At 36.7% G+C, this 12,858-nt stretch overlaps 1 protein-coding gene across 3 annotated transcripts in view; it reads left to right on the forward strand.

Moving 5' to 3' along the window:
* Window positions 1–12,858, forward strand: part of GRPR (gastrin releasing peptide receptor) — a 138,799-nt gene that overhangs the window by 18,481 nt on the left and 107,460 nt on the right. For 2 of the 3 annotated variants that reach the window (XM_039339881.1, XM_039339879.1), the window contains one exon: window positions 3,657–3,803. The exons of the other annotated variant lie outside the window; for it this stretch is intronic. In XM_039339881.1, coding sequence (XP_039195815.1) covers window positions 3,763–3,803 — 41 coding nt within the window. In that variant the 5' untranslated portion in view covers window positions 3,657–3,762. The remainder of the gene's footprint in view (window positions 1–3,656; window positions 3,804–12,858) is intronic. 3 annotated transcript variants of the gene reach the window in all.

Here is a 12,858-nt window from a genome sequence, read left to right on the forward strand (position 1 = left end):
TGACATGATAACAGTATTCTAGTATTTGAGAGGCTGCCACAAAGAAGAGGGGGTCAAATTATTCTCTAAAACACCAATGGGTAGGACAAGAAACAATGATTGGAAACTGATCAAAGAGAGAAACAACCTGGAATTAAGGAGAAACTTCCTAACAGTGAGGAAAATTAACCAGTGGAACAGCTTGCCTTCAGAAAGTGTGGGCGGAGGTTTTTAAAAAGAGACTGGACAGTCACTTGTCTGAGATGGTATAGGTTCTCCTGCTTGAGTGGGGGGCTAGACTAGAAAACCTCCAAGGTCCCTTCCAGTTCTATTCTATTCTATTCTATTCTATTCTATTCTATTCTATTCTATTTTTAGTAGATTTCTTTTTCTTGTAATTCCTTTGGTTTACTATTTTTTTTGTATTTTGCTTAGTGTTGCTCCCTCCACTGCTGAAAAAGACAAATAGCATGAAGAGCATTCTGTATATTGAATAATAATTTGATTTTGTCTAGGGCTGCTATACTGTGGCTCGAAAATTCAATGACCATTAGATGACTATCTATAAATTATAAATAGGCTATGTCTTTATTGCCATCTAATGGTCATTTAGATTTCTGCAGCCCAGATATGGTATTACTAATTTTGTTCTAAGTACCAGAGCTAGACAGTTGCTCTCATGGCCTGTGACTTTTTAAAATGATTAACTAGGAAATGCAATTCTTGAAATGTCAACCCAATCTTAATTTTGGTCATTTATCTGCAACCAAAAAAATACTATTAAATTATACTGAGAAATCTAGCAAATGTTTTACAACCTGCTTAATGTTTTTTAAAAATAAAGCTTCAAGAGCAATGTAATTTATTTTTAAATGAAAGATATGTTATGCCATAACATAAAGTTTAAAATAGATTATTAAATAAAGAATAAGCTACTATTTTAACTTCTATAGTTGTACATATATCCTTACAGATATATTCTGGCAAATGTATTCCTATTTCACCAACCAAGACAGAAAATCACTTTGAATTCAAGAATAATTCCAGGGGAGCACAGTATAAGTTTGGCCCCCATTTTTCTTTTCTTTTCTGTCATGAACAACTGAAATGTTTCCATTATGTTTTTCCTATTCTGCCAAGCAACTGTTTAATGCCCTGGACAGGACATTATACTGATTATGCAAAGGGTCCACAGGGACATAATGAACACTTTCTCCCGTCTTGCCATTCTGAGACTGTTGTTTCTCTCTAAAAATGTTCCAAATTTCTTGGATGTACTAATTTTCAGAAGGAAAAAAAAATAGAAGGTTTGGCTTTTTGTATTAGTAACTAGCTTCAGTCTTCCCAGAAAGGTTGGGTGGCTAATAATCTATAACAAAATGTCGTTAGGAGAAACGACTGTGCTGCTTTGTTACATTAACACCCCTGTCTCTGTCATGCTATTCATGGATAAAGTCTCACCAGGAAAGTATGTTCTACTATGGCCAATAGAATTCTGGGCTCATATTGTATCTAACTGCTTTAATCCCCAGCTCTCACTTTTTCAAATATTATTGTACTCTCTCTCCATGGTTCATAAGTATATATTAACTGCTATAGAAATATACTAACATGCATTTATAGGCACCGTAGTAGGTTCTAGGATTTTAGAGTTTATTCCTGGGTTCAAGAATAGCTGAAAGGAAAATACATTTGACAGGCAAGTGTATATAATACACAGAGATTTTATCACCTGCCTACCAAACTGATTTTCCTTATAAACATAAAAGCAACTAATACAGAAAGTAGTGGTTATAAAGAAAGCTTTAAGAATAGGCTTCATAATGTTCTTTGGGACTGTTTGAAGTCCACTTTGTACTTGAAACTTAATGAATGTTCAGGCTTCAAGGACATGCTTAAATAGTATAATAGGTCATTCATTGATGTGTTTTATTATTTTAAACAGTTACCTCAGGGGAATTCTTTATTGAAAATTTGACAAATACCTGTGCAACATAAAAACTAAAGTCCTGGATATATCTCAGAGAAGAAGAGAAGTCTCCCAATATTGCTGAACAATAGCTCCAAACATCTTTCACTATTGGCAGAAATGACTGGCTGAGGAGGACATACTAGCTAGGACCACTGTGTTGAAGTTGAAAAACATCTGGAGGATCAGATGAACTGAACCTAATATAGGATAATGATCACAGTTTGCTCAGATCTTTTTCTGGAGTCAGTTGGTAGCAAACAAAATAGAGAGAAATTTGGTGAGATCCAGTGCTTTTTTTGTAAAAAAAAAAAAAAAAAAAAAGAAGAAGAAGAAAAAAAGGTGCCGGAACTCACACACGCCATACAACCCACCTTGGCTACCCTACAAGGTTCCATCCAAAAAAGGTGCCGGAACTCCGTTCTGAGCATTCTATGACAAAAAAAGCCCTGGTGAGATCATTATTAATTAACAAGAGAAAATTTCAGAATGCCATGAATTGCTATCAGAAATTGCCTTTGTGAAACATCACAGCTTGATTCTTTTCAAATAGAGAAATAAAAGAAACCTCATTAGAGAGAGTTTGCCTCCCCAAGAATTAATAATTATTTTATTTGGATCTGTTTTAATGTCCCTGAAAACTAAACACAGGAACCTATGAATCCCTCCCCCAAAACACTCTTTCAAAGTTGCCAATTATTCTTGATCCCTGTTACCATAAATTACAAATGCCTTTTATCATTTGCTAGTACTGACTGAAATACAACCATAAGTAATATGCAAAGAAAACTGTAACATTTATGGTTTGGTCTAATTTTATAAAACCAGGAGAAAAATTCAGATAAAAGCCAAATGGATTTACACTACTACTATAAGTGCTAAAAGACATTGAACAGTATTTCTAAATGATAACAAAAAAAAAATCTGCTAAAGTGCCTTTAAAGATATTTAACAAAATTAAAACTATTAAGGTAGAGACTGGGAAAAATACTTGTGTTTTTAAATGAAATACTGAAATCCAAAAGAACAGCAGTCAGATATATTGTTCATTTCTGCTTATAATGCCTGGATGTATATTATGTATATGAATGACTGCTAACAAATAATATTTATATCAATGACTATATCACAGTATTGAGATGTGAAACTAATAGTGAATCATTTCTAGCATTGCCTATATTCAGAGAGAATAGAGATTTGGCATATGTGGGGATCTTTGGGGAGGATCAATGGGAATTATGTGGCATCAGACATCCTATGATGTCATTACTAAAGTCATGACACACATACCATTGTTGTGGTTTCTAATAGATACAATCAAAAGCAAATGCAGGTCTTTGATCATAATAATAATGAAAACCAGTGATGTCCATATGATATTATGGTAGCATTTTCTGACTCCTCTTGCTTCACCTGCAGACATTGCTTAAATCAAGATAGTTTTGCAAAAAGCTAAATATAAATGGAAGGCTGAAAATTGGTTTTGTTAAAATAATAATTTATTAAAATACATTTTCTTTTTTTGCATTACATGCAACCTATCAAGCAAGGTGTAATTCTAATTGTATGTTTGAACATCTACTTTTTCCCTATCCAAACATGGATTAAAAAAAAAAGCTTTTAAATGAATTTGATAATTTTGTTCCCACAGTATCAATATTATTTGAATCCTATTTTTATCCCTAATGTATCAGGTCTCTTTGTTCAGTTTTCAGCAATGGAAAACAACAAAGAAGCCACAGAAAAGCTAAGATTTTGTTCCTCTTCATATTCTAATCAGGACCTTTGATCCAGTCAAGTCCTTATACCTCAAGATGGATGTCAAAAAAGACATGGTTTCCAAGGCTTCGAAAGGGTGGGTTTTTTATTTGTCTATTTATTTATTGCTTTTGCTTCAGGAAAAGCCAAGCACGCTCTTATTCTACACTAACCAAGAGAATAGGCAGCCCGTGCAATTGCAGTGTCAACATCATATAATTCTATAGGGTGCATCAGTACAAAATTTATTTTGAATTATTGTAAAAATGTAACGCCCTGAGTACATTTGATGTAGAAGTATATTACATGTTAGTGATCTATGTTTTAAATGTTATTTTGGTGATGGGAGAATCAGAAACTTTATATATTGTGTTGAATTGCACATGTGGTTTGTAACCTATGAAAAAGAGATGATATAGATTGATATTTAATAATGTGATACGAGTGTAATGAATATTTTTACAGAATGGTACAATATGGGAAGAAAAATGAATTTTAAAGTGTAGATCTATTATCACAGGATGTTATCAAGACAGAAATTTTACCACCTATTGAGATGTCTGAATTATCACCTATTGAGATGACTGAATTGTCAGCCAGCTACCAAGGTTTTGCACTGTCTAAATGTTCATTTTGTGTACATTGTGAGAGACATTTTGGCCTGGCATCTTCATCCTATTCCATCCACTTCATCCCATCAAATCCATAACAGTGAAAACTCAGTAATCAAAACAAAAGCACATAACAATCCACAGAAGTCATTTAAAAAGGAGAAAAACCCAACCAGAACAAAACAGGGACCACCAGAAGCACAAATTACTCATTTGCTCAAGTTTTGCTGCGAGAATATTATCTTCACCTTAGAGGCAGATGTAAGAATATCGCCTTCATTTGGTGCTTGAAAAGAGAAGATAATTGGTATCAATGAGGAGTCTGGAAAGATAGATTCAGTTCATTAGGCAGTGGCTGCTTTTTTTGCTTGTTTTTTATAAACATCAGAAAAATGAGTGGGCCTCTTCAGCAGGAGTGTTTAGTGTCATGTATCTCTTCTCTATAAGGCATGAAAAGCAGTGGGTTGCCATAAGAAAGAACACACTAAAAATTGACTAGTATTTCAACAGATTCTCAGATTCATTCCACAAAAATCACAGACAATCAATTGGTAGTACAATATTGTGGTAAGAAAATACAAAGACTAACTATTTTATTTTAAAATATTCTCACACTGTACAGGTAGTATTCAATTTATGACCAATCATTTAAACAATCATTTACAGTTATGAAAGATTTGAAAAACGTTATTTACAACCTATCCTCAAATTTTGGCTACTGTATCACCCCTGGTGTCACATAGTTGCATTTCACAACCAGCTCACGTTATGATCAGTTGTAGTCATGTGACACATTCTGCAACTTTTTTTGCTGTTTCCCAGCAAAAGCACCCATTCGATAAGCAGGATTTGGACTTACGACCACAGGATTTGCTTAAAACCATTATAAAAATAGTCATAAAATAGAGTCTGGGCATGTAGTAACTTGTAACAATGACTTAAAACTAAAATTCTGGGCTCAATTTGTAGTTGTAAATCAAAGACTTCCTGTATCACAAAATTGTGGCTATTGTGGAATTAAATCTACATCCTCTCTTTTCAACTACAATTCATTCTTACCTATTTTGGATCAAAAGTTGTGCTTTTTACACAATGGAATGAATTTCTATTTAAAATAAAGAACAGCTGCAACTATTGCCTGAACTCTTAGAACAGGAGTGTCAAACTGCTGGCCCGCAGACTGGTTTCATCATACCAAAGCCGCACCCACCCATTGCCGGCAATGCAAAAAGAGTTGTGATACGTCGCGACATGTCATGTGACGTGGCGAGTTTGACACCCATGTTTTAGAACATAAAGTTTTGTGATTTATTGAGAAAACATTCTCAACTCAATCCAGTATGGTGCTGTCCTTGGTATTAGGGGAATGGAAGAACCTGCAACAAGAATTTCAGCATCAAGTCCTTGAATATTTACTAGCCATTAAGTGATATTGGCATGAATGCGAAATAAAACTTACATTTTTTTACAGTTGTCCATACACAAAAAACTATTCTTTCTTTTCAGTATTTCTTAAAGGCTCCAGGATAAGTAATCAGTACATCATGGGGATGGTAATAGTAAGAACACAATATTCTGTTTCATTTTTCTCCCAGATGATGTTGTACAGATATCTAAATAGAATATGTTTTCACAATTACAAGAGTGTATTACAAAAACTATAAACATAAAGATGATTTTTATTAATATGGGCTTGTACACATAGTCCTCAACTTACATCAGTTCGTTTAGTGACTGTTCAAAGTTACAACAACACTGAAAAAAGTGATTTATGATCATTTTTCACACTTACGACCACTGTAACATCCCCAGAATGATATGATCAAAATTCAGATGCTTGGCAACTGTCTCATATTTATGATAGTTGCAGTGTCCTAGGGTCATGTGACCACCTTTTTCTACCTTCTAACAAACAAAGCCAATGGGAAAACCAGATTCACTTAACAAACGTGTTACTAACAACTGCAGTGATTCACTTAACAACTGTGACAAGAAAGATTATAAAACTGGACAAAATTCACTTAACAAATATCTCACTTAGCAACAGAAATGTTGGGCTCAATTAGAGCCGTGGTGGCACAATGATTAGAATGCAGTATTGCACGCTAACTCAGCTCACGGCCAGCAATTTGATCCTCACCGGCTCAAGGTTGACTCAGCCTTCCATCCTTCTGAGGTTGGTAAAATGAGGATGAGATTGTTGGGGGCAATATGTTGACTCTGTAAACTGCTTAGAGAGGGCTGTAAGACACTTCAAAGCAGTATATAAGTTTAAGTGCTATAGCCATGGTTGTCAGTTGAGAACTATCTGTATAAGTGACACTTATACAGATAAGACACTTATACAGATAATTTATACTCATGGAATAGATTCCCTCTGAGGTAACATTTGAAAACCATGGATATATGTAGAGTAGGTTGATTTCAGAAGAGTGAAGAAATATTCTTTTTATTATTATTATTATATTTTATTGATTTTTTTACAATAACAATCCCTAGTGCTTAGCAAACAGTGTGTTGTCTGGGCTCATATATTTAAAAACAATTAATAATAATTAATTTCTATAATTAATATGTTAGTCAATGATATATTCCCTTGATCTTCTCTTCTTCCAGTAATATTCTCCTTTTGTTTATATTATATAATTCTTAATGTTTTTGATACATACAAGGTTAAATATAAACATTTTTAGTATTTGTACAACTAACAATAACATCAACATATAACATCTTTTTTAATCAGCTTATATTTCAATTGTATTTATAAAAGTCATCTTATTAAATCATTATGAGTCCTGTTTTCAAGATTCTTATTTAAGCTTAATTTCCCCACTGTATTCAAACCACTCTTATCAATCATAATTTTATCAAAATTAATTACCTTTAAATATCCAATTTTTTCATTCACATACACCATCCCAATATTTTTATATTTCATGTATTGTAAAAAGTATTATACTACTTATATATCTTATCCCTCTTACAATAAGACCCCTTTATATATAAACTTTATTTATTCTTTTAACCATATTCAAACAAATGTTTAATCATATAGTACTCCATCTGGTAAGTTGAATCAAGTCCCTTAAATCTGACTCTAGACTTCTTTTGCCAGGTCGCTTTCCAATTCAATATGTTCAGCTTGCCAGGGGATGTTTCCTGTATTTTTGTAGATATTGTTGGAGATAAAAAAGACAAATTAAGTAGGATGTTCGTTTTTTATCTCCCAAACTTTAATGATTTCCCTGACAGTTCTTTAATCCATTTTCTTAGATCAGTGGTTCTCAACCTGTGGGTCGGGACCCCATTTGGGGTCGAACGACCATTTCACGGGGGTCGCCAAACAACGCAGTCTGCCATTTTTTCCCCCTTTTCCTTAGCTGTGCTACTCCCTTTTATTCTATTGGCTTTTGAAAGCCAATAGAATAGACTCTCTTGAATAGAGTCTAATTCTTGTTGTTGTTGTTAATTGCGAAGTCGTGTCCGACCCATCGCGACCCCATGGACAACATTCCTCCAGGTCTTCCTGTCCTCTACCATCTTCTGGAGTCCATTCAAATTCACACCTACTGCTTCAGTGACTCCATCCAGCCATCTCATTCTCTGTCGTCCCCTTCTTCTATTGCCCCCAATCTTTCCCAGCATTAGGCCCTTCTCCAGTGAGTCCTTCCTTCTCATTAGGTGGCCAAAGTATTTGAGTTTCAACTTCAGGATCTGGCCTTTTAAAGAGCAGTCGGGGTTGATCTCTTCTAGGACTGACCGGTTTGAATGCCTTGCAGTCCAAGGGACTCGCAGGACTCTTCTCCAGCACCATAGTTCAAAGGCCTCAATTCTTTTGCGCTCAGCCTTTCTTATGGTCCAGCTTTCACAGCCATACATTGCAACTGGGAGAACCATGGCCTGGACTATACGCACTTTTGTTGGCAGGGTGATGTCTCTGCTTTTTAGAATGCTGTCTAGATTTGCCATAGCTTTCCTCCCTAGGAGCAAGCGTCTTTTAATTTCTTGGCTGCAGTCCCCATCTGAGGTGATCTTTGAGCCCAGAAAAATAAAATCTGTCACTACCTCCATTTCTTCCCCATCTATTTGCCAGGAATTGGCTTTCAAAAGCCAATAGGAATTGTCCAGGTTGTCTCTGCCCTGCTGAGCCCACCAAAAGTCCCATTCTGCAAACGGTGCTGCACCAGTTGAGTAGTCCTCGACTTACAACTGGTTGAGTAGTCCTTGACTTACGACCGGTTGGGGGTCGCGGCATTAAAAAGGTTGAGAACCACTGTGTTAGATCTTCTTTCTTGTCCTCAAGTTTGTTTTGAAATCTTGGAAGATAAAACATCTCTTTTATTTCCTTTGTTGTAGTAAAATCTTGCATATTTTCTTTTGTTTGTATTAAGTTGTAATTCTCTTCATTTGTAGCTTCCATATTTAAATCATTTTCCTCTGGTTAGTGTTCTATTATCTGATTTGTTTGTTCATTCTTTATTGTCATTTTTTGAGAGTTTTTTAATTGTAAGTTTAAATTAGAGATATGCTCATTTATGTCATCAAAGTTTTTTTAATCTCTTCATGATTTGAAACAATTATCATTTGAATCTGTCGCAGCATTGCATACATTTTCTCCTGAAATTTGTTTGCTTTGTCTTGAGTCATTGCTCCTGCAGATATCTGGTGTTCCAGGCTGAGGTCTTCAGGAGGGAATATTAGGTGTGGTTTCCTGTCACTTTTAGATAGATGTACAACATCCATTTTGTCTCCCCCTCCCCAGATAGTTTTTCACAGGTACCATAGTCTCTTTGATTAGCCTTGTCAAAGCAGCCACTTAAAATCCAAATGACCAAATCTTATGTAGTTCTTATCTTTATATATAGTTTTTTTAGCCCAATACATTTCCAATTATCAAAGCACCACTGAAAGCAGTATTTTGTTACAGTTCTTCTATTCAGGGGTCTTACAATTATCAGCCTGACAAGATTTCAGTCCAGAATGTTTAATCACCTGAAAGCTTTCCAGTATCTCCCCCCCTAGAAGATTAGCCAAAAGTCAAGGTTTTTCTTTTTCTGCAAACAGTTCTTCAGCTTGAAAATCGCAGCTTAGTGTATTTATAATCCCAGAAGGTCAACAGTTTCTAAACAAATATAGTTCTCACTCTGTAGTAGATAGCCCAGTATATTTTCCTTTCTTTCTTTCCAGCTGTTTTCTGTTTATTTAGAAGTCACTAAAGTTCAAAGGAACAAGTTATTCTCTATTTCTGGGCATCTTGCCAATTTCAAGTCAATGCAGCTATAGTTTTATGTTCTAATTCTCCACTAGATGTCAGTAGCTATTCATTTCCCAACTTTTAAAGTGGAGAATTATTTTCTTATAATTTCATCAATATTCTTTCAGATGTGAAATTTTAACAGTTTTCATGGTTTTCAGATTTATCCAGACTGCAGTATTATTAACCTCATTTCATTATATTTCTGTTCCCCATAAAAATTTAATTTGCCGCTTCTGTCTATGGCAGGGTGGGTGTGTAGTCCCCTCCCTTCTCACTTTCAGAGGATTTTTTGCTTCTTGGGGATCTTTTCCAGGGAATCAAATACAAAATAGAAGAGAGATCGAATTTCTCACCCAGTTCCAAGCACACTGTTCACCATTGTTCTGGTTAGTGCCTTTGGACTTCATCTGCCAGCAGCTTGAGCTGGTCACCGAGGTGTGGCCAGCCTTTCTCCTGTCGGGTTTTGGAGAGCTTCCCCTGGATCAAGCAGATCAACTGCCATTGTTCTGCGATCATCGGGGTGCCCCTCCTTGTTTGTCACCTCTCTGGGGTGATTTTAGATCCATTTTAGGGTCCCCAGGCAGGGCAGGGGTGCGGAGCTGTGCGATCTTGCAGCTATGTTGCTATGACGCAAAGTCAGAAGTTGAGTGAAGAAATATTCTATTGTATGTAAAGAAATCCAGTATTACAACACTGAATTTAATTTTTAATGTTTTTATAATACCCCAGCAACTTGGATATTTTAGTTTCTCATTGTAAGAACTGTACTGGGAATTATCGGACTAGAACTCCAGAAACCACTTAGAAAGATGTTAACAATATTAACATTTTTATATGGAATATAGGGTTCTGTCATCTTTTTTAAATATTCAAACAATGAACAGTCTTCTATAAAATTCTTGAACCTAGTTGTTTGAAGTTTGAACTCTATATGTACCAATTTAAAAAGAGCTAACTAATCCAGGGGGTTTGCAAAACAAAAACTTGGCACAATTGCTGAAATTAACTTAAGCTTGGCAAAAGAGAACATTATAGGAAAAAGAGGAAATCAAGTAAAGCTATTATGTGAATTATAGATCATAGAAACTAACTGTTAGTGAATGTTTTTTAAATGCAAACCCAGACAACACACTGTTTTCCAAATATTAAGGTGACCATGTTAAAAAATCAATAAAATATATTATTAAATAATATACCAGAACCAGGAAACTATAGATTAATCAGCCTAACATCAATACCTGGGAAGATCTTGGAAAAGATAATAAAAAAACAGATCTGCAAACAACTAGAAGCAAACAAACCCAGCACGGGTTTGTTAAAAACAGATCATGCCAAACCAATCTCATCTCATTCTTTGATAAAGTGACTAAACTAGTAGACCAGCAAAACTCAATGGAGGTAGTATACTTAGATTTTAGTAAGGAATTTGACAAGATAGACAACAACCTACTCCTTGGTAAACTAGGGAAAGGTGGAACGATGGATCTGTAGCTGACTAACAAACTGTATTCAGTGAGTAATCCTCAATGGCACTACATCCACATGGAGAGAAATCAGCAGTGGAATACCACAAGGTTTCGTCTTAGGCCCAGTACTCTTCAATATCTTCCTCAATCACTTAGATCAGGGCTTTTCAACCTTTTCACCCATTGTGCCACTTTTAGGATATGGCAACATCCAAGTACCACCAGTCACCTAGCAAGGTGTCAAAAACTTAATGACCAAAAAAAAAAAAAGCAAAAAAGGGATAAAGTACAGGTAATCCTCAACTTACAACAGTTCGCTTAGTGACTGTTCAAAGTTACAATGGCACTGAAAAAAGTGCCCCCAAGGCACAGCCGAGCAAGACACCTGCCTGCCCACTTGGCGATGCTCTTCCTCCTGTCCGAGGTTTTCATTGTTGTGAGCATTTCTGTTGTGGATTGGCAGCGGGGGTGGGATGGGGGGGGTTTGGTTTTTATTCCCCCCATCTGCTGGGTGGTTGCAGCAGGTTTTGGTCACTTCACATGACCCTGGGACACTGTGACCGTCATAAATATGAATCAGTTGCCAAGCATCTGAATGTAAATCACAAGACTCTGGAGATGCTGCAACATTCCAGCTGATTGGTGCTTCTTCTGGGCTCAGCAGAAGTGCCACAATCAGCGCCGAGCTCCAGCTGGAGCCTGGCGCTGATCCTGGCGCTTCCACTGAGCCCTGACAGCCCTGCAGCGCCAGCCATCTCTCGCTCAGGCTTGTGCGGGGCTGTCACTGGTTCAGCTCATTCCTCTCCCCCGCTACCACTTTTCTAGGATGGTCGCATACCACCTACCAGGTGCCAATGTACAAGAGATGATACCCGTACACTGGTTGAAAAGCCCTGACTTAGATGAAGGAATTGAAGGGGAACTCATGGCAGGAGTAGCCAACACCCCAAAAGACAAACTCAGGATCCAAAAAGATCTTGACAAACTTGAACAATGGGCCCTATCCAACAAAATGAGTTTCAATGTGGAGAAAAACAGAGTCTTACATTTTGTTGTTGTTGTTGTTGTTAGTTGCGAAGTCGTGTCCGACCCATCGCGACTCCATGGACAATGTTCCTCCAGATCTTTCTGTCCTCTACCATCTTCTGGAGTCCATTTAAGCTCACACCTACTGCTTCAGTGACTCCATCCAGCCACCTCATTCTCTGTTGTCCCATTCTTCTGTTGCCATCAATCTTTCCCAGCATCAGGCTATTCTCCAGTGAGTCCTTCCTTCTCATTAGGTAGCCAAAGTATTTGAATTTCAATTTCAAGATCTGGCCTTCTAAAGAGCAGTCGGGGTTGATCGCTTCTAGGACTGACCGGTTTGAATGCCTTGCAGTCCAAGGGACTCGCAGGAGTCTTCTCCAGTTCAAAGACTTCAATTCTTTTGCGCTCAGCCTTTCTTATGGTCCAACTTTCACAGCCATACATTGCAACTGGGAAAACCATGGCCTTGACTATATGCACTTTTGTTGGCAGGATGATGTCTCTGCTTTTTAGTATGCTGTCTAGATTTGCCATAGCTTTCCTCCCCAGGAGCAAGCGTCTTTTAATTTCTTGGCTGCAGTCCCCATCTGAGGTGATCTTGGAGCCCAGGAAAATAAAATCTGTCACTACCTCCATTTCTTCCCCATCTATTTGCCAGGAATTGAGAGGGCCGGATGCCATGATTTTGGTTTTCTTAATGTTGAGTTTCAAGCCAACTTTTGCACTCTCCTTCTTCACCCACATCAAGAGGCTCTTTAGTTCCTCTTCACTTTCTGCCATTAGAGTGGT

The sequence above is a fragment of the Crotalus tigris genome, unplaced genomic scaffold (assembly GCF_016545835.1).
Source record: "Crotalus tigris isolate CLP2741 ecotype Arizona unplaced genomic scaffold, ASM1654583v1 scf7180000017740.3459589, whole genome shotgun sequence".
NCBI classification, from domain to species: Eukaryota; Metazoa; Chordata; class Lepidosauria; order Squamata; family Viperidae; genus Crotalus; species Crotalus tigris.